Source organism: Acomys minous (assembly GCF_964271855.1).
Source record: "Acomys minous genome assembly, chromosome: 11".
NCBI classification, from domain to species: Eukaryota; Metazoa; Chordata; class Mammalia; order Rodentia; family Muridae; genus Acomys; species Acomys minous.
This window is the reverse complement of record NC_140492.1, coordinates 80489835-80514737: the sequence shown is the minus strand read 5'-3', so window position 1 is coordinate 80514737 and position 24903 is coordinate 80489835. Positions and strand designations below refer to the sequence as shown.

General features: G+C 39.0%; 2 protein-coding genes across 12 annotated transcripts in view; one reads left to right on the top strand and one right to left on the bottom strand.

The window, feature by feature from the left end:
* ARB2A (ARB2 cotranscriptional regulator A) overlaps positions 1 to 24903 on the bottom strand; it is a 363769-nt gene that overhangs the window by 169786 nt on the left and 169080 nt on the right. The gene's annotated exons all lie outside the window — the stretch shown is intronic.
* Positions 210 to 13714, top strand: LOC311608832 (uncharacterized protein; the record flags this gene model as incomplete). Its single annotated transcript, XM_084801448.1, has 3 exons — positions 210 to 273; positions 12674 to 12893; positions 12933 to 13714. 3 exons carry the CDS (start codon positions 210 to 212, stop codon positions 13645 to 13647), a joined length of 999 nt encoding a protein of 332 aa, XP_084657574.1. The 3' UTR covers positions 13648 to 13714.

Below are 24903 nucleotides of genomic sequence, written 5' to 3'. Positions count from 1 at the left end.
CAATAAGCATACGTTTATATACTACAATTTAGAGCATATGTTACTGTATATTTTGAAACTAAACTGATTTCTGTGAGAAAGACTTCATAATACAGAAATGCAAACAAATAAAACCTACTCTCTAAGCGTGTTTGTGAATTTCTTTTAACTGTATTTTGTACTAAGTAACTGGTATGTGTGGAAGTTAGAGTTTGTAAAGAGCGAAGGGCATGAAAAGCCTCAAGCCCATCAGCTGGAGTGTAGGTAGCAGAAAGCACGAGGCACCTCCACCAAGTAAGTGTGCAGTGCTGAGAGTGCAGCTGTCTTCCCTGCTGTACTCTGGTCATCATCAATTGCTAAATGCCAAAGAGAAGTGATTCAGACACCAAAGCCTTATCAACCCTGCCAGACTCTACCGCACCTGGGTACAGTGAGGTCCGCATTTGTGATGGAATACCTGAGCTGATAACACATAGAATTATTGAAACAACATTTGCATATTTGTGTAATTATTTCCTAAGGTTAATTAGCTCCTGTAATGCATTTTGCCCTTTGAGACTGCTTACAGTGACAGGTTCGCATATTTTCTGAACCACTGCCAAGTTTGACAGATTTTTCTTCAGCTAACCTGTTGCTACAAAGTTATAAAATGACTGATCCTATAATGGACACTTTATTCTTATAACTCATTTACAAAAAGCAGGATAAAATGCAATAAATGTGAAGTTTTAGAATTTGCATTTTAAAAGTCAAAACATAGATATTACACGCTGAAGACAATCTATTAACAATGGCCTAAAGAGTGAAGGGCCTTAAGTACAAAGGCATAAGAAAATTATTTATGTTAATATGTAAAATTATAATATTATATACTTATAATATTATATAATAATTTGCATAGTTACATATATTATTATGTGATATTATATAAACTACTGTTATATAATATACAAATATTACGTATGTAAAATGTGGGCCAGGTTCACTTGGAAAAATATCTTGGATATGAAAAAAGTTTATTTTCTGAAAATTCAATATGTCTGCTCTTCTTTAAATAACTTTGTAACCTTAGAAACTGAAGTTAACTTAAAACATATTACTTATTTTCTACCGTGTATTCATCTATGGCAAAACACAAAGCTAAGTGAAAGAAATGGAACAAAAGATTTAATGCAGTAATACGCTGACAGGAAAAACTAGTGAGACTGAAACAACAGCATTAAAATGAAAATCAGTATCTAAAGGAGTCAGTACAAGGGAGGAAGGAACGGTTGCAAAGGGTCACAAGAAAAACCATTTTGGGTGATGGAAATGTTTGTTCTATGACATCATGGCCGGAGATGTTTATGACAATAGCATAAATGAGTCAAACACACTCAGCAATGTGAAAACCGTGAGGCGATACTGGTAACTAGCTATGGGTTTTTGTAACTCTTAGTAAAGCACTGCCATACCCTCTCGCTGAAGTATCAGCTATAGCTGCTCTCGCTGCACAGTCATAGCGCTGCTGAGCAGGTGAGAGTCAGTACAGTCAGCAAATATCAATTAATTTTTATCTTTTTCCTATGAAAAAGAAAACCGTTTGTCAGACTTTGCTCTCAATGCTTAATGGTTTTAGCTCTACTTTATAATGTCATACTAAACATCCAAGTATTATCTCCCTCAGTCCCAGGAAGACTACAGTAGAACATTTAAAAAATGTTTTTATTGATTCTTTGTGAATTCTACATCATGCACCCAATATCACTCATCTCCTTGTCCCTTTGCATTCACCCTTGAAATCCTCCAAAAAGAAAAACCACAACAACAAAACCCAAACAAGCAAACAAACAAAACAACAACAACAAAACCCAAACAAACAAGCAAACAAACAAAACAAAAAACCCATCTCATGGTGGAAGCTGCAGTGTGTCCCACGGTATACCTTTGTCCACACATTTCCACTTGCAAGCTTGCATTGCCACGGTTCATTGGTCTGCCTCTAGGCCCCTGCCTCTGCTACACTATCAACACTGGATGCTCACCAGGCCTCCTCTCAGCTATCCTGTTGTTGCCCTGTGCCATGGAGATCCTGCAGCTTTGGAACTATAGGATCTGCCCCTTCACATGACCCAGCAGTTCATAGATGGAGTAGATGTTGTAGATTGGCCAAATCAAAGCTCTGGATCAGGGCTGAGTAGTAGTTGAGTTGGTTAGACCACCTGTTGTCCTGTACCCACAAAACCAGGGTGGACTATCCAGCACTGCCTGAGCTACAGCTGGAGGGGCCAGGCTGACCTACCCATGCCTTTGTCACCGGGCCAACTCTACTGTGCTGTCCAGGGAAGGTGTAGGGCCTGTTTCCTGCTCCCATGCTCTCAGAGTTGGCTCACCTACCCCCATGCCACCAGAGCCAGCTCTACTGTAACAACCAGGTAAATGTGCTGTAGCCCAGCTGTGAGAGATAGGACCAGCTCTCCAGATCTCATGACCCCACGTAGTAAGGGTCAAGGGGCAGGAAGACATCTCTCCCTTACCCAGGTTACCTCATGGCAGATGAGGGGTAGGCCCAGCTCTCTTGAACATACACCCTTGATGCAGGCTCACGTGAGTCCCCATCACCAGGGTCAGCCTTGCTGTGCTACTCAGATGTGGCGCAGGGCCACTCTCCAGAATGCTGCAGCTGATGAGGGGGCAGGGCTAGATCTCCCAAATACAGAATCCATTGAGGGGAAGGGCTGGCTTCACACAGTCCTTGGACATCAGCATGGTCCCAGGCATCAGCTCAGATGAGGGATATCTGCATGGCCTCTGGTGGTAATATGAGGCATGGGCATTGACACAGACCCACGCGTCAACATGGCCACGAAGCCAGATACATAGTCCTCAGAGCAGGCTACTCACATCAAGCTAGTCCTCTCAACCTTCTTGTGTCTAGGTCTGACTTTCTTATAGTGCTCACACTGTTCCCTTTATCTTTCTTTTCCACCTCTCCAAGACATATTAGCACATCATAGTGGCTTCCGCTTTGGGTAGGCCAAATGGCACTGGCAGGTCCCTGGATATCTTCCGCCCTCCCACAAAACCAAAAGACTTCTTTTAACAAAGAAAATTCACAATGACTAGAAGAACAAAACAGGAAAAGAAGTGCCAATTTAGAAGAGAGACCTAATTTACCAGCTCTCACAAAATCTAATATTACAGTTGCCATAGAAAAACAGGAACCAACCTCTCTTAAGAATCATCCAAAGTGTAGAATAATAGAAGCACATTTACTGTCATCACCCTTCACAAAACTCAACTCTAAATATATCAAATACCTCAACAGAAGGCAGATACACAGAACCTGATAGAAGACAAAGTGAGAAATAATCTTGGACTTACTGGCAATAAATAGAGGTTCTGAACAGATACCAACACTACAGGCACAAAGAACAACAATTAGTAAACAGGACTTCATGAAACTGAAAAGTTTCTGTATGTGGCAAATGGCACCATCAACTGAACAAAGGGCCAAGCTACAGATTTTTACTAATTACACATCTTATTGAGGGCTAATATTCAAAATATATCAAGAAAACAAATAACCCAGTTAAAAATGGGGACCAGATCTAAACCGAGAATTCTCCATATAGGAAACTCAAAAGCCTCAGAAGCACTTAAAGACTTCCTTAGTCACCAAGGAAATGCAAATCAAAATTGCTTTAGGGTTTCATCTCATCACAGAATGGTGAAAATGAACAGAACAAATGACACATGATGTGGAAGATGTGGAGTAAGGGAAACATTCACTGTACAGTTACTATAAAAATCAATAACATTCACTGTACAGTTACTATAGGAGTAGAGCTTTCTCAAGATCCAGCTAAACACTCTTGGGCATATATCCAAAGAATATGGTAGCCTACTGCAGAGACACTTACCCAACCATGTTCATTGCTCTACTCATAATAGTCAGAAATTGGAAACAGTCCAGATGTCTGTCAATGGATGTATGGATAAAGAACATGTGGTACCATTTACACAATGGAATATTACTCAACCATAAAAAAAGACGGAAAAAAGATAAAAAGAAAAGGAAAAAAAGAAAGAAGTCATGAAATCTGCAGTTAATGGACAGAGCTAAAAACAAACAAACAAATAGACACATAAATGAAGCAGGACAGACTCCAAAGACAAATAAATTATATAATCATTTATATGTGGATGTTAGCTTAGTCTTTGATTAGCAAGTTATAATCTATATAACCAGAGAGGTTAAGCATAGAAGGGACTAGCAGGGAAGGATGGATTTTCCTAGGAAGAAGAAATAAAATAGGTAGCTAGGGATGAATGGTGGACGGGGAATGGGAGGACCAAACAGGAAGGAAGAGAGAAGGTGGGTAACGGAAGGAATGTGGGGAGAGAAAGCTAAAACTAATAATCGTTGGAGGGGTCATATAGAAACCAAATACAGTAGAGGCTTCCTAAAGTACACACACACACCAAGGCAATCTAAAGGAAATCATCAAATAATGGGATATCTGGACATCTCTCAGCACCAAATAAAGTTCCTAGTGCCTGGAACAAGTTACATGTAATCTAGTTGTTGGCCAAAGGAGACTCAGTGAAATTTCCAAACCACCCAGGCTATGGTCAGACTTATTGATTGCTTCCAAAACGACAGCAAGGCTCTATTACTGAAGAGAACACTTACACATCTCAATGAACATGGAGAAATCAGGCTGGTTCTTTCTACTGGAAGGTATTCTGCATGCTCTCAAAGGAGACTAGTAAACTCCAACCCAGCTACAAACCCTTTGATCTACATGGATAGCCTGTCTGCAAGATAAGCTAATCAACTAGGAAGAGAAATCTAGTGGAAGCGATTGATTCATTTTATGGTCCAGTCCATGAGATGGAACACATCCCTTGACACTTCTTGGGTAGCCAAGAACCTGAGACTAGAAAGGACAGGAACTTAGAGGAAAACTAAATACTACTTGTTCTTTTTCTTCTTTGATCCTATTATAATTTTGTTTTATATTATTTTATTTTACTATGATTTTTTTTCATGTCTAAGATGTCTATTTTCATATGGAAAGGGGAGATGGGGAGAGCCTTAGAAAAGTTGGGGGAGAATAAACCAAAATAAAAAAATATTTATGAAAAAAATCTATTTTTAATAAAAAGGAAATAAGAAAGAAGTCCTCAAAAACAGTAGAGAAGATTCCAGATGCCTCTGAGATTGAAGGAGAATGGGAAGCACATTTTAGAATCAGGCTGTTTAGGAAGCAGTTATTAGTCCGCCTGATGACTTTCCACACTCTCACAGGAGAGACTTTGACATGAAGCTATTAGAAACAGCTGATGTCAATTTCAGAAAAGAAAAAAGGATGAGCTAGGGATTGCAACATTAATTAATTAACTGATAATTCATTAATTATTTTTGCTTCTGGCGATTCAAGTTAAGGCTTCAATGCATATATAAAATAAACAATCTACCACTAAATTACACCACTGGGTCCATGATCTGCACACTCAGTGTGAAATGAGTAGGAGTCCTCAGCAAATTCTCCCAGTCTTCACCCCTCTAAACTTCCTATGCTAGGCAGTCATCACGCTGGAAGGCTTGAAGAGCTCTTTATGAAACTGGAGTAAACTGAGAGTTAAAAAGGCATAGCTAGGTGAGAGTGAGCATGGAGGGAAAATTCTCAACATACAGACCATAGGTATAGACAAACGAAGAAAGCCTATAAATACAAAATATAAATAGTAGTCCAAAATGAAACAATATTTAAAAGAACCAGGCATTGAGGAAGGTAATCTGCTTGCCTCCAGACATCCCCCACTCTCTCTCTAGGTAGAACCCCCAACTATATTCCAATCTCTCTCCACTCCTTGTCATATCCCAGAGACTCCATGGGGTACATAGGCCTCCAACTCAGGTAAAGAACCCGGTATAACAAGAAACAACTCCAGCCACCAGAAGTCTAATCCCAAACCCAGATGAAGACCACCTGTTCAACTACGGACTACACAGGCCATAAGAACAGAGAGGAAGCAGAAACCAAGGAACAAGACACATATCCAACAAAGACAAGGCCAGAAACCAGCACCTACACATACAATCATTCCAAACCAAATGCTTAGACACCAGTATAAGAACACAATCAACAAGAGTCAGAAAAATGTCACCAAGATATTCCTCCTACAGCCAGCCCTGAATATTCTAACACAGGCGAAGCACAGTAAAAGCCCTTGAAGATAGTAGAGGTGCTATAAAAAGTGAATAAATCCCTTAAAGAAATTGAGGGAAAGACAAACAAGAAATTGGAAGAAATGAGTAAATCCCTTAAAGAAAGTCAAGAAAAAAAAAACAGATACTTGGAGGGAATGAATAACAGTATTCAAGACCTTTAAATGCAAATAAAAGCAATACAGAAAACAAAATTGAGGGAATTCTGGAAATAGAAAATCCCAGTAAGCAAACAGGAACTAGAGATGCAAGCATCACCAACAGAAAACAAGAGATGAGAAAACCACAGACCTTGAAGGCATGATAGAAGAAATAGATACATTGGTTAAAGAAAATGTTAAATTCAAAGAAAATCTGACACAAAACATCTAAGAAATTTGGCACTTCAAGACTATTACGTAAGAATAGTAGGAAAAGAAGAAGAAGAAGGATGCCAGTTCAAAGGCCCAGAAAAAAAAAAAGTCAATAAAACGACAGAAAAAAATTTCCCAACCTAAAAATGGAAATGCCTACGCTACAAGAAGCATACAGAATATCAAATAGATTGAACCAGAAAAAAAAGTCCCCCACACATAGTAATCACTAAACATACAGAACAGAGAAAGAATATTAGAATCTGAAAGCAAAAAAGACAAAGTAACATAAAAGGGTATAGCTATTAGAACTACATTGGACTCCTCAATGAAAGCTCTAAAAGCTAAAAGAGCCTGGACAGATTTCCTGAATATGCAGACTCCAAAAGATCACAGGTGTCAGCCAGACTACTATACCTGAAAAAACTTTCAATAGTCAGAGATGGAGAAAGCAAGACATTACATTAAACCATCAAATTTAAACAATATCTATCTATACATTTAGCCCTACAGAATACATTAGAAAGAAAACTCCAAACCAAGGAGGGTAACTAGACCCATGAAAATACAGGACATAAATAATCTCACACCAACAAAATCAAATGAATGGACGTGTGTTTGTGTGTGTGTGTGTGTGTGTGTGTGTGTGTGTGTGTGTGTGTGTGTGTGTGCGCGCGCACACGCGCACGTCCATCATCACCAAAATAACAGGAATTAACAATCCCTGGCTATTGATATTTTTTCAGTATAAATGGACTCAATTCCCCTGATAAAAGGACACAGATTAACAGATTGGATGTGAGAACAGGGACCATCTTTTTGCTGCATTCAAAAAGCACACCTCACCATCAAAGATAGGCATTACCTCAGTGTAAAGGGTTAGAAAAAGATTTTCCAAGCAAATGGCCCTAGAAAGCAAGCAGGTATAGACATTCTAATATGTAACAAATTAGAATTCAAACAAAAGTAACCAAATGAGCCACAGAAGGACAGATCATATTTATCAAAATAAAATCCACCACGATGACATTTCCATTCTCAACGTCAGTGCCACAAAAGCAAAGGCAACGATATTTGTAAAGGAAACATTACTAAAGCTTAAACGACACATCAATCCTCACACAGTGATAGCAAGAGACTTCAATAGCCAACTCTTCACAATGGACAAGTCATCTAGAGAAAAACTAAAATACTGGAGCTCAGAGACATTATAAATGCAATAGACTTAACAGATATCTACAGCCATGTCACCTCAAAGAACTGTGTCCAAAATTGACCACATACTTAACACATACAAGAAAATAACCCCTACAGTTTATCAGACTACCATGGCTTAAAGGGGGATTTCAACAACAACAACAACAACAATAGAAAGCCCACAAACACATAAAAACTTAACTCTATTGAATGAAAAATGGGTCAAGACAGCAATACAAAAGAAAGTAAGAGACATAGTAAAACTCAATGCACAATATATCCAAAACTTATGGGACACAATAAAAGTGGTGCTAAGAGGAAAGTTCATAGCACTAAGTGCCTACATAAAAAAGCTGAAGAGCTCTCATACTAGCCTTTAACACAATTCAACACCTCTTCATCATCAAAATCTTGGAGAGATTAGGGATTCAAGGAACATGCCTAAAAATAATAAAGGCAATTTACAGCAAGCTTTTGCCAAATTAAATGAAGAGAAAGTCAAAGCAATTTGACAAACGTTAGGAATAAGACATGGCAGGACGCTCTCTCCATACCGATTCAATATAGTTTTAGCTAGAGCAATAAGACAAGGGGTCAAAGGGATACAAATTGGAAAGGAACAAGTCAAAGAATCATTATTTGTAAATGATATAACAGTATCCATAACTAATAAACATCTTTAGCTAAGTGGCTGGATATAAGATTAACTCAACAAAATCAGTGGCCCTGCTTTGTACAAATGACTGACAAAAAGGAAGCAGGGAAAGAGCACCCTTCAGAATAGTCTCAAATAATATAAACTATCTTGGGTAACTCTAACCAAGGAAGGGAAAGACTTATATGATAAAACTTCAAGTTTTTGAAGAAAAAAAAATCAAGAACTTGTCAGAGATGGAAAATTCTCCCATGCTCATGGATTGGTAGAACCAATGTATTAAAAATGCTTGTCTTGCAAAAGTAATCTACAGATTCAATGCAGTCCTAACCAAAATTCCAACACAACAATTTATAGACCACAAAAGAATAATACTCAACTTCATATGCAAATAAAAAATCCAGGATAGCTGAAAAAATTCTGAAAAATAGAACTTCTGGGGGTATCACCACACCTGATTTTGACCTGTGCTACAGAGCTATAATAATAAAACTCACATGCTACTGGCATAAAAAAAAACAGGTTGATCAATAGAATCAGACCAAAACATAAATTAACACACCTATGGACCCCTGATTTTTGATAAAGAAGCCAAAAATACACAATGGAAAAAATAAAGCATCTTTGGTCTAAGTGCATGTAGAAGAAAGTAAGTAGACCCACCGTGCACAAAACTCATGTCCAAGTGGATCAAAGATTTCAACATTAACCTAACACACTGAACATTATAGAAGGTACAATGCAGACTAAACTTGGATGCAGCAACACAAGAGACAGTCTCCTAAATACAACACTGATAGCACAGCCACTAAAATCAACAACTAGTAAATTGGACCTCGTGAATCTGAAAAGCTTCTGTAAGGCAATGACACTATCAGTAGGCCACAATGGCAGCCTACAGAAGGGGAAACGATCTTTGCCAACCCTACATCTGACAGACGGCTGGTATCCAAAATATAAAAGGAACTTAAGTAACTAGATGATAAATTATAAAAAATCCAGTTTAAAATGTGGGGTACAGATCTAAACAAAGAATTCTTAATAGAGAGATCTCAAACAGCTGAGAAACATTTAAGATATGTTCAATGTCTATAGTCATCAGGCAAGTGCAAATCCAAAGACTCTGAGATTCCATCTTACACCTGTCAGAATGAGATCAAAACCACAAGTGATGATTCGTGCTGGCTAGAATGTGGACAAAGGAAACACTCCTCCATTGCTGCTAAGAGTGCAAACTTGTTCAGCCACTGTGGAAATCAACACATTGGTTCCTCAGAAAATTGGACCTCAATACACAGCTATACTATTCCTGGGCACATAGGCAAAGATGCTCCATCCTACCACAAGGATACTTGATCAACTATGTTCTTAGTGGCTTTATTCATAATAGTCAGAAATTCAAAACAACCTAGATGTGCATCAACCAAATAGAGAAAATATTTACAGAATGGAATATTTTTCATGTGTTAGGTAAAATGACATTATGAAATTTGCACATAAATGTATGGAAGTGGAAACAATCATCCTGAGCTAGGCAACAACAGACCCAGAAAGACAAACATGATATACAGTTACTTTATAAGTGAATATTAGCTGTTAAGTAAAGGAAAATCAAACTACAATCCCCAGACTCAGAGTGGCTAAGTAACAAGTCGGTCTTGGGTGGGGGTCACGGAATTCCCCAGGAAGGGCAGATGGAATAGACTTTGCTGGTGGGCATGAAATCAGCTGGGATCAGATAGGGAAGGGAGGATGGAGGAAGAGAATGCAGGGAGACATGGCTGGAATGGGGGGCATTAAGGGGTAATGTGGAACCCTAATGCAGTGGAAACTGGAACCTATTAGGTGACCCTAGTGAGGACTCCTGGTAATGAGGATACTGAGCCCGAACTGGCCAACTTCTGTAACTAGGCAAGGCTCCTAGTGGTGGGACTGAGACATCTGTCCCGCCTGCAATGTGTGCTGGGCCAATGGGGGGCTCAGAGTTTCTGGGGATAGCCAAGCATGACTGGTTAAACTTGAGGCCAAAACTACGAAAGGGAGCCCATGCCTTACACTGAGTGGATAGCCCAAAACCAGAAGCCCAATGGCTTATAGACCTAGGGCAGGACCAAACATGACTGACACCCCCCCCCACCTTCCCCCCAAAAAACAGTCAATGAAATGATCCCTAATGATATTCTGCTATACTGATAGATTGGTGTCTAGCCCAATTGGCATCAACCCAATCCCCTGTAGCAGCTGATGGGGATAGATGCAGAGACCCACACCCAAACTTAGGTAGAGCTCAGGGAACCCCACAAAAGAGGGGGTGGGGATTTAGGAGCTAGAGGAGTGAAGACACGAGGAGAACATGGCCCAAAGAATCAACTAAACAGAGCTCCTAGGGGTTCACAGATACCTAAGTGGCAACCATGGAGACTACATGGGTCGGCATTAGGCCCTCTGCAGCCATGTTTAACTTGGTCTTCCTATGGGATTCCTAACAGTGGCATGGGGTTGTCTTGGACTCTTTTGCCTGCTCCAATGACTTTATTGCCTTGTCTAGCCTTAATATTAGACTTTATGCCTAGTCTATTACTATCTTGCTATGTTGTTTTAAATTGATACCCCTAGGAGGCCTCCTCTTTTCTAAAGGGAAACAGCGGGCAGTGCATCTGGGGGAGAGAGAACTAGGAGTGGAGGGAGAGAAGAATAAAAAGGAAAATAAAGAACTAAAAAGAGAAAAAAAAACACACACAAAAATAACAAAACAACAAAACCTGAGCGTAATGAATAAGTTGGAGGTAGAGAGATGACCCCGACATGTTTGCTACTTGTAAAAACTATTTAAATAGCATGGCAAAATCATGCTCTCTTTTTCATTTTCTACTCGACAGTAAAGAAAATATTTTATATATCCTTCTAAAAGGAGAACTGCTAATTAAATATACCAATTTCTTATTAAAATGTATCAAGCTTTTCAGTTTGTTGAGATGGTGAGAAACCTGGATTCACAGTAGATAAAATATTTTTCTCATAATATTCTAAAGTGTCTTGTTTTTAGTTAAAACTTATTCAGCTCTGAGACAACTTCAAGGTTTTCAAGTTAAATTGTGTCAGTAAATATTAATTCTCCATTATAAACCAAATTATGAAAAGCTTATTGTACTAGGCACTAGATTATTATAGCATATAATTATAAAATGTCTTCATTTGCTTAATGTCTTCATTTGATGGAAATATAAAAAAAGGTGCTACAATCAACCAGTGTTTGTTCAGAAAATTGATTCATAAAAATTAGATTGGCCTGATGCTGAGGTTATCATAGTGTACCAAGTTTATTAGGTTCTAGCACTTGAACCTAGAACATTCTATATACTATGTAAGCATTGTATCAACTAAGCTACATTAAAAACCTAAAAGAACAATTTTTAATGAATTAAAATACCTGTTATCCATAATACCTACCTACTGCTATCTAAATATGAAAATTCTTCCTTTCCCATTGGTAAGAATATGAGAAATATGTTTTAAAATGTGTATGTAGCTCTTGTTTAGGCCACCACATTGTTAGGCTTTCATGGACTCCGTGTGAAGTCCAGAAGATGCTGTCTCACAGTAGGTGTCTTGGTCTTCCGCATCTCAGGAGTTTTCCACCCCTTTCCCTCAATCTCCCTATGCCTTAGGTGCAAGGTTACATTATATTTTTAATTTTAATTTTATCAATTTATTCAGATTACAACTCAATTGTTATCCCATCCCTTGTATCCTCCCATTCCGCCCTCCCTCCTGCTTTCATCCTATTCCCCTCCCTTAGCTATATGACCAAGGAGGGACCTTCTCCCCCACTATATGGTCATAGGCTATCAAGTCTCATCTTTGTAGCCTGCTTATTCTTGATCCATGAAGTTTTTAATTTGTACTCGAATGCTCTGTTCAGAAATGTTATTTTAAAAGTGCACAAACTTTTTCAAGATTTTCAAATTTTCAAGTTAACCTATTTCGGTAAATTTCTTTTATGCCAAACAAAGTCTTTGACAAAATACAACATACCTTCATGATAAAAGTCCTGGCAAGACTACAGATACAAAGGCCCTTTCTTAAGAGAGTAAAGAAATATACTGGAAACTCAGAGCTGAATCACTTTAACCAAAGGAAAACTCCAACACTTCAACTAAACATGTGTGGCTCCTGGCCCGCGCCTCCAGGAGAACTGGCATGGAGCTGCTGACAGCGAGGATGTTCAAAGCCAGGAAATCTCACATCTGAGTCTCAAAATTTCATCTTGAGATTGGAAAGTGTGGGACAAAGCTCTTTCACTGTATTCTGTGTCTGCCTCAGGAGCATGTGATGCAGCTCCAAGATTACAGGTGGTCACTCAAGGTTACAGGTGGTCAGTCAAGATTACAGGAGTTCACTCAAGGTTACAGGTGGTCAGTCAAGGTTACAAGTGGTCAGTCAAGGTTACAGGTGGTCAGTCAAGGTTACAGGTGGTCACTCAAGATTACAGGTGGTAACTCAAGGTGACAGGTGGTCACTAAGGTTACAGGTGGTCACTCAAGATTACAGGTGGTCACTCAAGGTTACAGGTGGTCACTCAAGGTTACAGGTGGTCAGTCAAGGTTACAGGTGGTCACTCAAGGTTACAGGTGGTCAGTCAAGGTTGCAGGTGGTCACTCAACATTACAGGTGGTCACTCAAGGTTACAGGTGGTCAGTCAAGGTTACAGGTGGTCAGTCAAGGTTACAGGTGGTCACTCAAGGTTACAGGTGGTCAGTCAAGGTTACAGGTGGTCACTCAAGATTACAGGTGGTCAGTCAAGGTTACAGGTGGTCACTCAAGGTTACAGGTGGTCACTCAAGATTATAGGTGGTCAGTCAAGGTTACAGGTGGTCACTCAAGGTTACAGGTGGTCACTCAAGATTTCAAGATTACAGGAGTTCACTCAAGGTTACAGGTTGTCAGTCGAGGTTACAGGTGGTCACTCACGGTTACAGGTGTTCACTCAAGGTTACAGGTGGTCAGTCAAGGTTATAGGTGGTCACTCAAGGTTACAGGTGGTCATTCAAGATTACAGGTGGTCACTCAAGATTACAAGTGGTCATTCAAGGTTACAGGTGGTTGTCACAGGAGCTTGTCTCCTGTTATCCTTTTCCCATGCAAATACAGCATTGCCAGCATCCTACTCTCAGCCAATGACACACATTCATCCTCAAAACTCCTCCCACTGCCCAAGGTTTACAAGTCCATTTTACATGAAATAAAAGGTCATCACCTTCTATTTCATTAAAGATCATCTGAGACTCCTCATTTATTCTAGGGAAAGAAGGGGTCCCCTTATCCCTGAACAATTCACTACTGCCACCCCGGGCTTGACTGCAGTTGTCACTGAAGCTTCCAGCAGCCTACAGGTGCTCAGTGCTCATCTGTGGGACAGTTGACGGCCACTACGAAGCAGCCTGGGTCAGGCTGGGCCTCTCAGAAGTCCAGAGCTCCTGCTGCTTGGATCAGCCCTGTAACCCGCTTCTTTCTATAACCAGGTCAGGCACTGGCAATCAACTGCATGCTCCGCTGTTAAGATGGCACTTTAACCTAAGGTTTAATTAACTCTGGCATCAATTACCGACTCAGCGAGTTTCCAACCGAAAAACTCTTTCCACACCCTCACTGAGGCTGGGAGCTTATTTCCGCACCCTCCAGCCGTTTCTGGGGGAAGCGGAACTCAGAACTCCCTGTTTTATCCTTTCTGCCCAGAAGCTGACAGCATTCTGATCTTCAAGCGGAAAAAGTGTGCACTCCTTGGCTACTCCTAGGAAACATTGAACTGCAAAAACCAGAAACAAGACAAGAATGCCCACTTTCCCCAATCCTGTTGGACATAGTACTTAAAGACTTAAATGGAGCAATAAGACAACAGAAGGAGAAAACGAAGATATAAACAGGGAAAAATAAATTAATCAATGTACATTAGTCTACAGATACTACACAAACAAAACCAAGAACCAACCTTGGAATAAATCCAACTTTGGAAGTGAAGGACCTGTACAATGAAAACTTTAAGAGAAGTTGAAGATTCCAAAAGATGGAATGTTCTTCCAAGCTCATGGATCGGTAGATTTAATACTGTGAAAATGGATATTCTACCAGAAACAATTTATAGATTTAACACATTCCCCATAAAAATTCCAACTCAGTTCTTTACAGAAATTGAAAAAAGAAAAATCTTTAAATTCCTTATGAAAAAACCATAGGCCCATAACAATCCTAAACAACAATAACAAAAATATGCTGGAGGTATCACCATCCCAGATTTCAAGTTATACACAGAATTATTATCAAGAAAATAGCATGGTACTGTCATAAAAAGGCTAACCGATCAATGGACTAGAATGGGGTACCTACACGTGGGTGCACACTCCTACATGCATTTGACCTTTGACACACTGGCGGAAAGTAGCCATCTTCAACACATGTTGCTCATCAAGCTGGACAGTTGTATGTAGAAGAATAAAACATAAACCATGTATGTCATTCTGCATAAAAACTCAACTCTAAATGGATCAAGGGCCTTGAAATAAGACCAGATAACCTGAATCTGTTAGAGGAGAAAATAAGGAATGTGCTTGAAATTATTGGCAAAGGAAAGAACTTTCTGAAGAGGACTCCAAATATAGCACAGGCACTGAGATTAAAAAAATTAATAAATAAACTCATGAGACTAAACTTTTTCTGTACAGAAAAGGACACTTTAACTTGAGTAAACAGGCAACTTACAAAATGGGAAAAAATCTTTAGCAATTTTTCATCTAGCAAAGGTTTAGAATCTAAGGTATAAGAAGAACTAAAAAAAAAAAAACAAAACCCTAAATATAAAAAAAACTACACACCTGAAGTCTCACCAGCATGACAGGCTAAAGTGATCAAGGATGACACCAATAGACATGCCACAGTGGATAGGGTGGAGCGAGCACATGAGGCCTCAGCCTTACACAAAGACCTACAGGCAACTAAGGAATGCTGAAAGTGAAGAAATCCACCCTCTCCAGGGAAGAGCACACCGATTAGTTATCTACTACCAAACAGGCAGCCCTAAAAATGTACATATGGTTGACAGTATACAGACTGAGCAGGTTATATTTAGGAATACACACACACACACACACACACACACACACACACACACACACACATACACACACACACACAAAACAACAACAACAACAACAGTTAAAAAAAAAGAAGTCATGAAGCTTAAAGACTTCAAAAAGGTCTACGGGGCAGTTTAGAGGGAGGAGAGGGAAGAGAAATTTTATAAATATATTAAATCTGAAAAAGAAAAAAACAAGGCATGTAACGAAATAGACAGTTCTCAAAAGATGATATGGAAATGGTGGAGATAAACGTAAAAAATGTTCAACAATCCCGCGGGCATGTGTCATCTTGTCCTGGCACATACTGCAGGTAGTACTCCATTGTAGATACTGAGTTTGTGGCTGGCTTGGTGTTTACAGTGTGCAGTCTGTCCTGTACTGGAACTTAGGGGTGAAGGCTCTATGTAGGCACCAGCTCAACGTCTCCATGTTCAATGAGTTGTGTAGGTACTGTCTTCAGCAATGGAGCCTCGCTGTCAGTTTGTTGAGAGTGGCTTATATATAGTGTCGGCAACAGCCTGGATTGTTTGGGATTCCTATGGAGCTGCTTTGGCCAGCAACTAAATTAGATGTAACCTAATCCTAGTCCTGGAAGCACTGTCTGGTAGTGGGAGAGGGCCAGTGAGACTCTGTCTCCACATGACTTGGGGATTTCATTAGAATTGCCTTCACGTATTTTCAGAAGGCCCCTTAATTTAGCTCCCTCTCCCCACAACTTGATCTTCTCATCCTGGCCTCCAGCACCCACCCCGACTTCCATCCATCCCTCTCTATTCTATCTTCATTTCCTAATGAGATGTTTCCTCTAGTCACAGGGGACAGAGAGTACCAAGAAAACAAGGTCCTCACAGTCAACATGAGCAAAGTTCTCATGAACTCAGAGACTGAAGCAGCATGCACAGGCCGAACAAATTGTCTGTGCTTATATTATTGCTTCCACTTAGTGCCTTTTGGGGATTCCCCAGTGTACAAACGAGTGGGTCTCTGACTTTCATGCCTTCTTTTGGGCTCCTCTTCTTCTGTTTATCTTGTCCAACTTCAATGTGAAAGTGCTTGTTTTATATTATTTTGTTTTAACTTTTTATATTTAAAAATGAATGAATGAATAAAAACCTTTCACTGTGGTAAAGGTTAATCACCAAACTGTCGTTTATAAATGCTGAGAGAGGGAAAATTCGTTTTCTCCAATAGAGTGACAATGGGTATATCCATGATTTCAAGGTAGGTCTCACGTTCAGGAGTAGCTAACCAATATATAATAGGCTCTACTGTGTGTGTGTGTGTGTGTGTGTGTGTGTGTGTGTGTGTGTGTACATGTGCATATGTTTGTGTGTGTGCAAATGTGGTAAAAAGTTTTCCTCTAATGAGGCAACAGTGCTCCTACTACACATTATAGGTTAACAAATAAGAAAGTCCAGTACCAGGAATGAGTTACTTCTTTGTGACTAGTTGGCCAATGGGATTGCACAGACCCTGAAGCATTACAGGCTTTTGACAATACTGTTGGCTACCCTCCAGAACTTGATGGTAAGACCCTTCTGCAGAAGAATATTAAAAAATTTAGTCATTACTCATTTGCTTCATAATTTCAGTCCTACTGGGTAGGGTCCATAGTGGGGGAAGGTGTCATGTACACTACTGGAGAAGAATAGTAATCATCAATCTTACCCAGCTGTGAAAGTTGCCAGCTACACAAATGACTAGCCTGGCACGGCATGCCCACTGGTACAACAGCGTTAAAGCAACTGTTCTCTTTGTTTGGTTTTGGTTTTTCCAAGACAGGGTTTCTCTGTGTAGTTCTGGATGTCCTGGAACTTGTTTTGTAGACCAGGCTGTTCTCAAACTCACAGAGATCCGCCTGTCTCTGCCTCTCTGAGTGCTGGGATTAAAGGTGTGCACCACCGCCACCCGGCCAGTATTAAGCCAACTCTTAATAGTTTATGATTATACATTATAAATTAGTACATTTCTCAGCCCTCATCAGAGAAGCTTTTTTATTTTTTTCAATAGATATGATGTCACAGAGACTGATAACTAGCCAAAGTACAGAGAACAAGAGACTGCAGGATGCTCAGACTTAAAGAGAACATCATTTACACATGCACACACACACACACACACACACACACACAAATATGCATATATTTATATATATTCATATTCTGTGGCCCCCTCCTCCCAAGGCTCAGGGATTGTTGTGGAAGAGGGAGTAGAAAAAGTATAAGAAGCAGAGTTTGTGGCTCAAGGAAGCAATGTCTTCTGGACACCGAAGAGCAGCAATATGAACTCACAGTGGTTGTGAAAGAACACAGGAAACCCATGCAAGGCCAAGTAGACCAAAGCCTGGCAGGGACGGGGAGTGTCCTAGTTTGCTCCTCTGTTGCTATGATAAAACACTAAAGCTGACGTGGGGAAGAAAGGGTTTGTTTCATCTTATGGCTCTCAGGTCACAGTCCATCATGAATTAAGTCAGACAGGAACTAAAGCAGAGATCATGCACTCATGCTGCTGGTTGACCTGTCTCCATGGTGTCTCAGCTTGCTTCTTCATACAAGCCAGGACTACCTGCCTAAAGGTGGCAGTGTCCACAGCGGGCAGGGTCCCCCCACATCAATCATTAATAAAAAAAGATAAAATAAGAATAAGAATAATAAAGGTCCCACAGCCTTGGCTACAAGTCAATATGGCAGAGATATTTCCTCAGTTGGAGGTTCCTTCTGCCCAGATGTCTCAATTTGGTATTAAATTGATTTTTAAAAATGCAATTGGCACAAAAGATTTGGGCATGAAATCACACCTCTAATTTGGAACAACTGGCAATTGTTAGCCACTAGGAGAGGGCAGATTTAGATTTCTCTAAGTATATCCCCTGATCTCTTGGCCATCCTCCAATGAAAGGCCACACATGCAAGAACATCTGGGCACCATTCATTGATCTTGATGAGTTGAGAAAAAAAAAGGACACTAAGTTGGATGGGCAGAGAATGGAAAGCGGATCTGAGAAGTGTTTGGGAGTGGTGGATATTGTAATTTTTTTAAAAACCATTTTTTTAAATTAGAAGGAATTTATATAAATTCTGTTGGCAATATTATAAAATCACTGAAATTAAAATTTCTTTCTCTTTTAAAGGCAGATATGCATACAGTTTCTTTGGTAAATATGTATTTATTTGAGATTAAAGATGCCAAAGATTGGAAATTATGTCACAGAATCAAATGTGACTAAGCATTATGTTATTAGCAGATAAAATATTTTAAAGTGAAAAAGGCTAGTTATTTTAGAAAACCATGCAATCTCAACGTTAGAATAACAGAACAAAAGCCTTCAAAACTTCACCTGTGCTGAAAAGATCTTCAGAAGTCGAGAGCCACACGGTGACCTTGCTGGCATCTAACTCACCCAACAGTATTTGGAAGTGCATTGTTTCAAATCAATAACTAATTAACAAAGTATGAAAGAAGTTACACTGTTTCCTTAGCTCCTTGTTAAAAATGGCTTTTGGCAGCACATGGGCAGAAGGTCACTTTTATGACAACTCCAGGAGCCTTTCAACAGCCCGCCTTTGTCAGATTAGATTACTTTTAGCAATTAATTTTCCTAAGTTAAAACAGAAACACATTTGTTATAGCAGGCTGTCATAATGACACGGTGAGTAGTTGTTTTGATATGAATTTCTTTCACTGACCTTCTATCATATCTTAATTTTTGTGGTTGACCTAACTGGAAGATTGGGAGCACAACTCAGATAAAGAACAGCAGGCCAGAGCGTGAGAGATCAGATACAAACTGATAATTGAAAAGAAGAGTCTGCAGACTTTAGGAAACAACGGAATATGTAACTACAATTAAATTTAAGATAAAATTGTTTATAATGCTAAAATACACACTGTAAAAAGAACAATATTTTCTAGGCAGTTCATCAAGATAAGATTATAGCACCTTCATCAAATTACACCCAGGTTACAAACAGAAATGTTTCATGCTATGCTATGCCACAGTCTTTTCTGTTTGGTGTCAACTATTACCACCTACTGTTTCATCAAATGTTTCTAAAGTACATACATTAAATGTATAAAATATGAATAGCAAGTAGAAACATGATACAAACTATCTTCTGTTAAGAAATATGGTTTGATAAAATCAGTCCTTAACAATCCTTAGGAAATTATTTTCTTTATAAATTTGCATTTAAATTGAAAACAAAGAACACTACTAATTGGGAAATATACTGCTTACCCAATCCCCTGACAAAAGGTCAGGTACTAAGTTTGACAGTGAATATTGTGGGCATTTTTCCCTCAAAAGGTAAAAATAATTATAGTTGATTTTTCTCCCTACTGTGATAAGTGTGCTACATTCTTTAGCTATTTTCAGGCTGACAAGAACTTCATGGTGTATAAAACACTAAGTGAAAACTGAAGGCAGCTCAAACCAATAAGGACGAAAAGCTAAGATTTTTCAAGGAACTCTACTGCATGAAAACACTGCTAACAGCCGCTATCATTTTCAAGTACTTGCTCTGTATTTGCTAAAGCTTAATATGCTGTAATTCATTTAATCCTCAGGACATGCTGGGCACTGATGCGATTATATCCTCTGTACCTCTGCATAGATAAGGCCACTGATACTTTAGGAATTTACATCATTTCCCTAACATTAGTGCACACTCTCAGACCACAAGTTCTTAAACCAACTCGACAGCAAGTTTTACTTAAATATTTTGTTGTTTATTGTTGTATTCATATAATTATGAATATGTATTAATATATTATATATGCATATATATGCATACAAACACGCCTAAAAACAACTGCTTCGATTTGTAACAACATCACTCAAGCAAAAAAGGGCAATGTGTAGAAAGCCGACCCTCAGTTCATGCAATCTCAGCTATTTGAGAATGCTGGCTTGTGCTTTGTGTAAGGAAAACAAAGCCTTCTCAAATACCTGATGGCACACTTGTCATAATCAGGTGGTAGTGGCAGTGAGGCCTGTGAAAACTTGTGAGCCGGTGTTCCTTGCTCCTCCTGCTTAGGTAACGTCATTAGGTTCTACCTACGAGGTTGTCTATGACCAGCTTTCACAGTTATCATTTACATTACAGGATCTTTATATCTTCATGGGACTCAATGTCAAACTTGTGGATACCATGTAACAGAAACAACATTTGGCTCCCCTTAAGAAAATAAAATGTCAGCCAGGCAGTAGTGGCATATGCCTTTAATCCCAGCACTCAGGAGGCAGGGGTAGGAGGATCTCTGAATTCTGAGTTCTAGACCAGCCTGGTCCATAGAGTGAGTTCCAAGACAGCCAGGGCTACACAGAGAAATCCTGTCTCAGAAATCCAAAAAAGAAAAGAAAAGAAAGGAAAACATTTGTATAATGGTGATTATGTAACGATGTGGTACATAGCAGATGGCAATACTCATCTCATGTACAGTTGATAACTGGAAAAAATGGTTACATTGTTTCCCAGAACTGTATACTAACTATAGTAATTAACAGAGCAAAACATTTACTCAAATTTCTTTATTTAAACCACTTTCATCTGCAATATTAAGAAAAAAATTCTCTGAGTTAAATTAGCATGTCATAGTAATTGGATTTGTTCTTATGGATTAGGAATTCTTAGTCTTGCTTGTGTAAGTATTCCTTCTGAATTGAAATAATCTTTCCTGGAGGAAGGAGGCTCACAAGACTCAGGAAGCTCAGAAAGTTACGGGCTCAGGAGGCCTTCAGGATTACATAAGCAGTAAGCAGTTGCTGGGGGGGGGGGCGGGGTGAGCAGATTGGGCACACCTGCAAAGATGTAGCTTTCACGCATTAGCACCTGTGCTAGGCTAGGCTTTTTGGAGATGCAGCTGTATGAAGTTCATTCGTGCTTCTTCAGCAAGAACACCAAAAACCTCAGTGGTTCACCAAGCCAGGCCTGGCTCCAATCCCTTGCTGTGGACTAATCTGGTGTCTTACGTGGGATGAAAGCATTTGTTTACTTTGCCCTGGAAAAGGGGGAAGTTATACACAGTGTTTGAGGGAGTTCTAAAGATTAACACTAAAAATAAAGTGGTACCCACACTGTCAGCCGAGCACATAGCTACAGTCAAAGTGCAACTAACGGATGCAGTATAACCTGGTACCCCTCCCTCTTTCAGAGGCACTTGGATTTCTTAAAACCAAGTTTTAAGAACCAAATTTTGTAATATTTATATTAAAATGATCATAAAACAGCTGAATACCAGTTCTAATTCAAGATGTTCCATAGGTAGCTAAGCAAAAATCATTGCATTTGTTTTGAAAGCTGGTGGTATCTTCCTTTAAGTATTTTTTTGAAAATGAATAATTTTGTTTCAATTAGGAAACTTTCTAGTTTAGCCACCTTCTCCTGAACTCAAATGCACAAATGCTCTTGTTTCTGAGCCTGTGCTTATACAATTTTTTTCTGTTCCAAATATCCCAATTTGGGAGATACATCCTCAGATGCCTAGTGAATGCTGGACACTGAAAATAGTTCAGAACCATGAAGTACACACACACACACACACACATACACACACATACAAACATACACACACAGACATACACACGAGTGCGCACACACACAGGAATGCACCATGTACATTACACTAATGTAATACCTTTCTGTCATAACTAATCATTTATCATGTAGTGTGGCTTTACAGTTAAGGAGAGGACAGTAATCTATACGAGTTTGCTTTTCTTTCCTCACACTTTCAGGTACAGAATATTTCTTTTAATCATGTGTCTTTTACATCAAAACTTTCACCTTCCATTGAACGGCCACACTTGATGCCTTTCCTTGGTATATCCACATTTTAAGCCACTCTTCTTTCACTTGGGTCCATTAGTAAAGCAGAGAGGTGACTTCAGCACAAGCAATGTGGTATTCCACAGTTTGATAACAGAGTTGGCAGGTAAATAGGATATGCAGTGTGCTAAGAAGTCTTGGCCAGGATAGAATGGCATGGAAGGAGAATTCATCATACTATTTACATGTAGGAAGATGCAAAACCCAAACTTTAGAAATTACTTTGGAATTCTTCACTTGATCTTGTTGAACATGACTCGAGTAACTGATACCTGTAGGTGAGAGAAAAGCTACTGTCTTTCTCTCCTCAATGTCTGCTGTCCTTTCTGTAGCTCTAATGACTTATTTAATGTAAATTTTAGGCCTCATTCCTTCCAGCAAACTTTCCCTGGATCTTCCGCTCTTACTCACACCTGGGTTATAAGCCATCTGGTCTACCAACCCAAACACTGCATCCTCCATCACTGTGTTCACTTTATTGCTATGCTGTGTCTATAGAAAGGGTCATCTGTCATTTGATCTTCATAACACAAGTGCTTAGCTCAAAACTGTCCAATAAATATTTCAGGAACTATTCAAGAACTGTTCTTAGTTGGTTAAAAGAACATTTATAATTTTCTCTAATTCACCTTAGTTAGGAAGCTAGCAACTGAATCATAAAAATATGGATAACTGGCTTGGTTTAATACAGTCCATGTTAGGCCATAAAATCTATGTTGAACTAATACTTCGAGAAGCATCTACTTAGTGTTAATGCTTTATTTAGTCACATACTTAATTAATCTCAATGTCCTCTGGCTCTATATTCCTATTTCCAACCAAGATCCAAGCACATTTAATCTTTTAATGCGTCTAAGACAACAAAAAAATGTAGGCAGTACCTACATCCCCAGAATCACAACACAGCTACAATGTTTTCTTATTTAAAAAGAGGCATTCTCTTTTTACTCTATGTATTTCATTTAAATATAACAGTGAGCTAGAAAGGTACAGCAGAGCAGAGCATTCCAATGAAGGTAGGGTAGCCAATCACATCCGTCAGCACACTTGCATTCTTGGTTTTAAATTTGTGTAACAACATATGTGTTAAGAGTAACTTCAAAAGGATGTGTTTACTTTGGCTCACATTTCCAAGGCACCGCCCATCACAACGAGGAAGGCGGGGCCATGGGACTGTGAGGCAGCTGGTCACATTGCACCTCCAGTCAGGAAGCAGAAAGACAGGGATGTTAGCCCCTGCCTCACATGTCCCTTCTGACTCAGCCTGGGATGCTAGTCACATACACTGCTCCGCATCTTCAAGGTGATTCTTGTCACCTCAGTTAAATTATTGTAGAAATACTTACAGGCATGTTTCCATAGTGATTCTACAGCCAACCAAGTTGAACTTTGAGATACTGACCACCCCAGAAAGAACATGTATATGGATGAGCACATTTATATGAGATCATAGGTCTACATCTCCTTCCTAGAACAACTGGCAACAAACGCTAGATGTGTGGATAGTAATCAGTAGTGAATTGCATATGCCTTCTTAAAAATTTTGCTACCTACAAAATATTATGAAACAAAATATAGTAGCGTCTCAACAGGTAATGATCTGATTAGACTCCCATAGAATTAAATTGTTCATTATTTTAATCATTTCAGGAGAAAGATGGCTGATTTGATTTTTTGACAAATATAAAATCATACGACCTCTAACAATATCATTAGCAATTAAGATAATCTGAAAAATCTAAAACTGCTAGTTGCTTCTAAAAGGTAAAGTGTTTTATGATTTACAGAATATTGTTAATATTATGTGCAGTTATTCATGCATATTTGTATTATTTGTACCAAACAACACATGCTGTAAAATGAATATAGTACAGAATATTTGATGGATGAAGTAAAATTAGAAAAAGAGGAGAAAAAATTAAGGGACATTAAAAGTGTTTCTTAGAGTTTCCAAATGTTCCACATCTTTTTGATTAGCTTCACTGAGCTTAAACTAGGGGCAAAACAATTTAACAATCATGAACAAGTACCACCACATAACTGGAAATCTAAAGTTACAGTTTTAGAATGTGTCAAAACCATACACCAAATTAATTCCTTTTAGGTGCCAAATTCTGCAGTAGTTTATAATTTTTAACAAAAAATTCATGTTATATAACCTTATATAAAAAAATTTATATAAACATTTTTCTCACTGCAAGTTGTATTTAGTAAAGAAAAATTATAATGCTCAAATTTTTATAATTTACTATGGTTTACAATTAAGTACCTCCCTTTTATTGCTTATGATTCAGTAGTAGTTGAGAAAGGACATTTTGGTTCTCAATTTTACTATAATTTTTCTTTTTACACATCGTACAGGGCAATTTATAAACTGTATAAAAATGTCACAACCTAGCCTTGAGTCTCACTCTACTGTTATGGACCTCGTAGGGTTTCCTTATTCATTCGCACTGCCACTTTCAGCCTTTCCTCTCTCCCTCCGTTTGTGACTGCTGTCCACAGGCAAACCCACTCTCAACCAGAGACACAGGACAGCCAC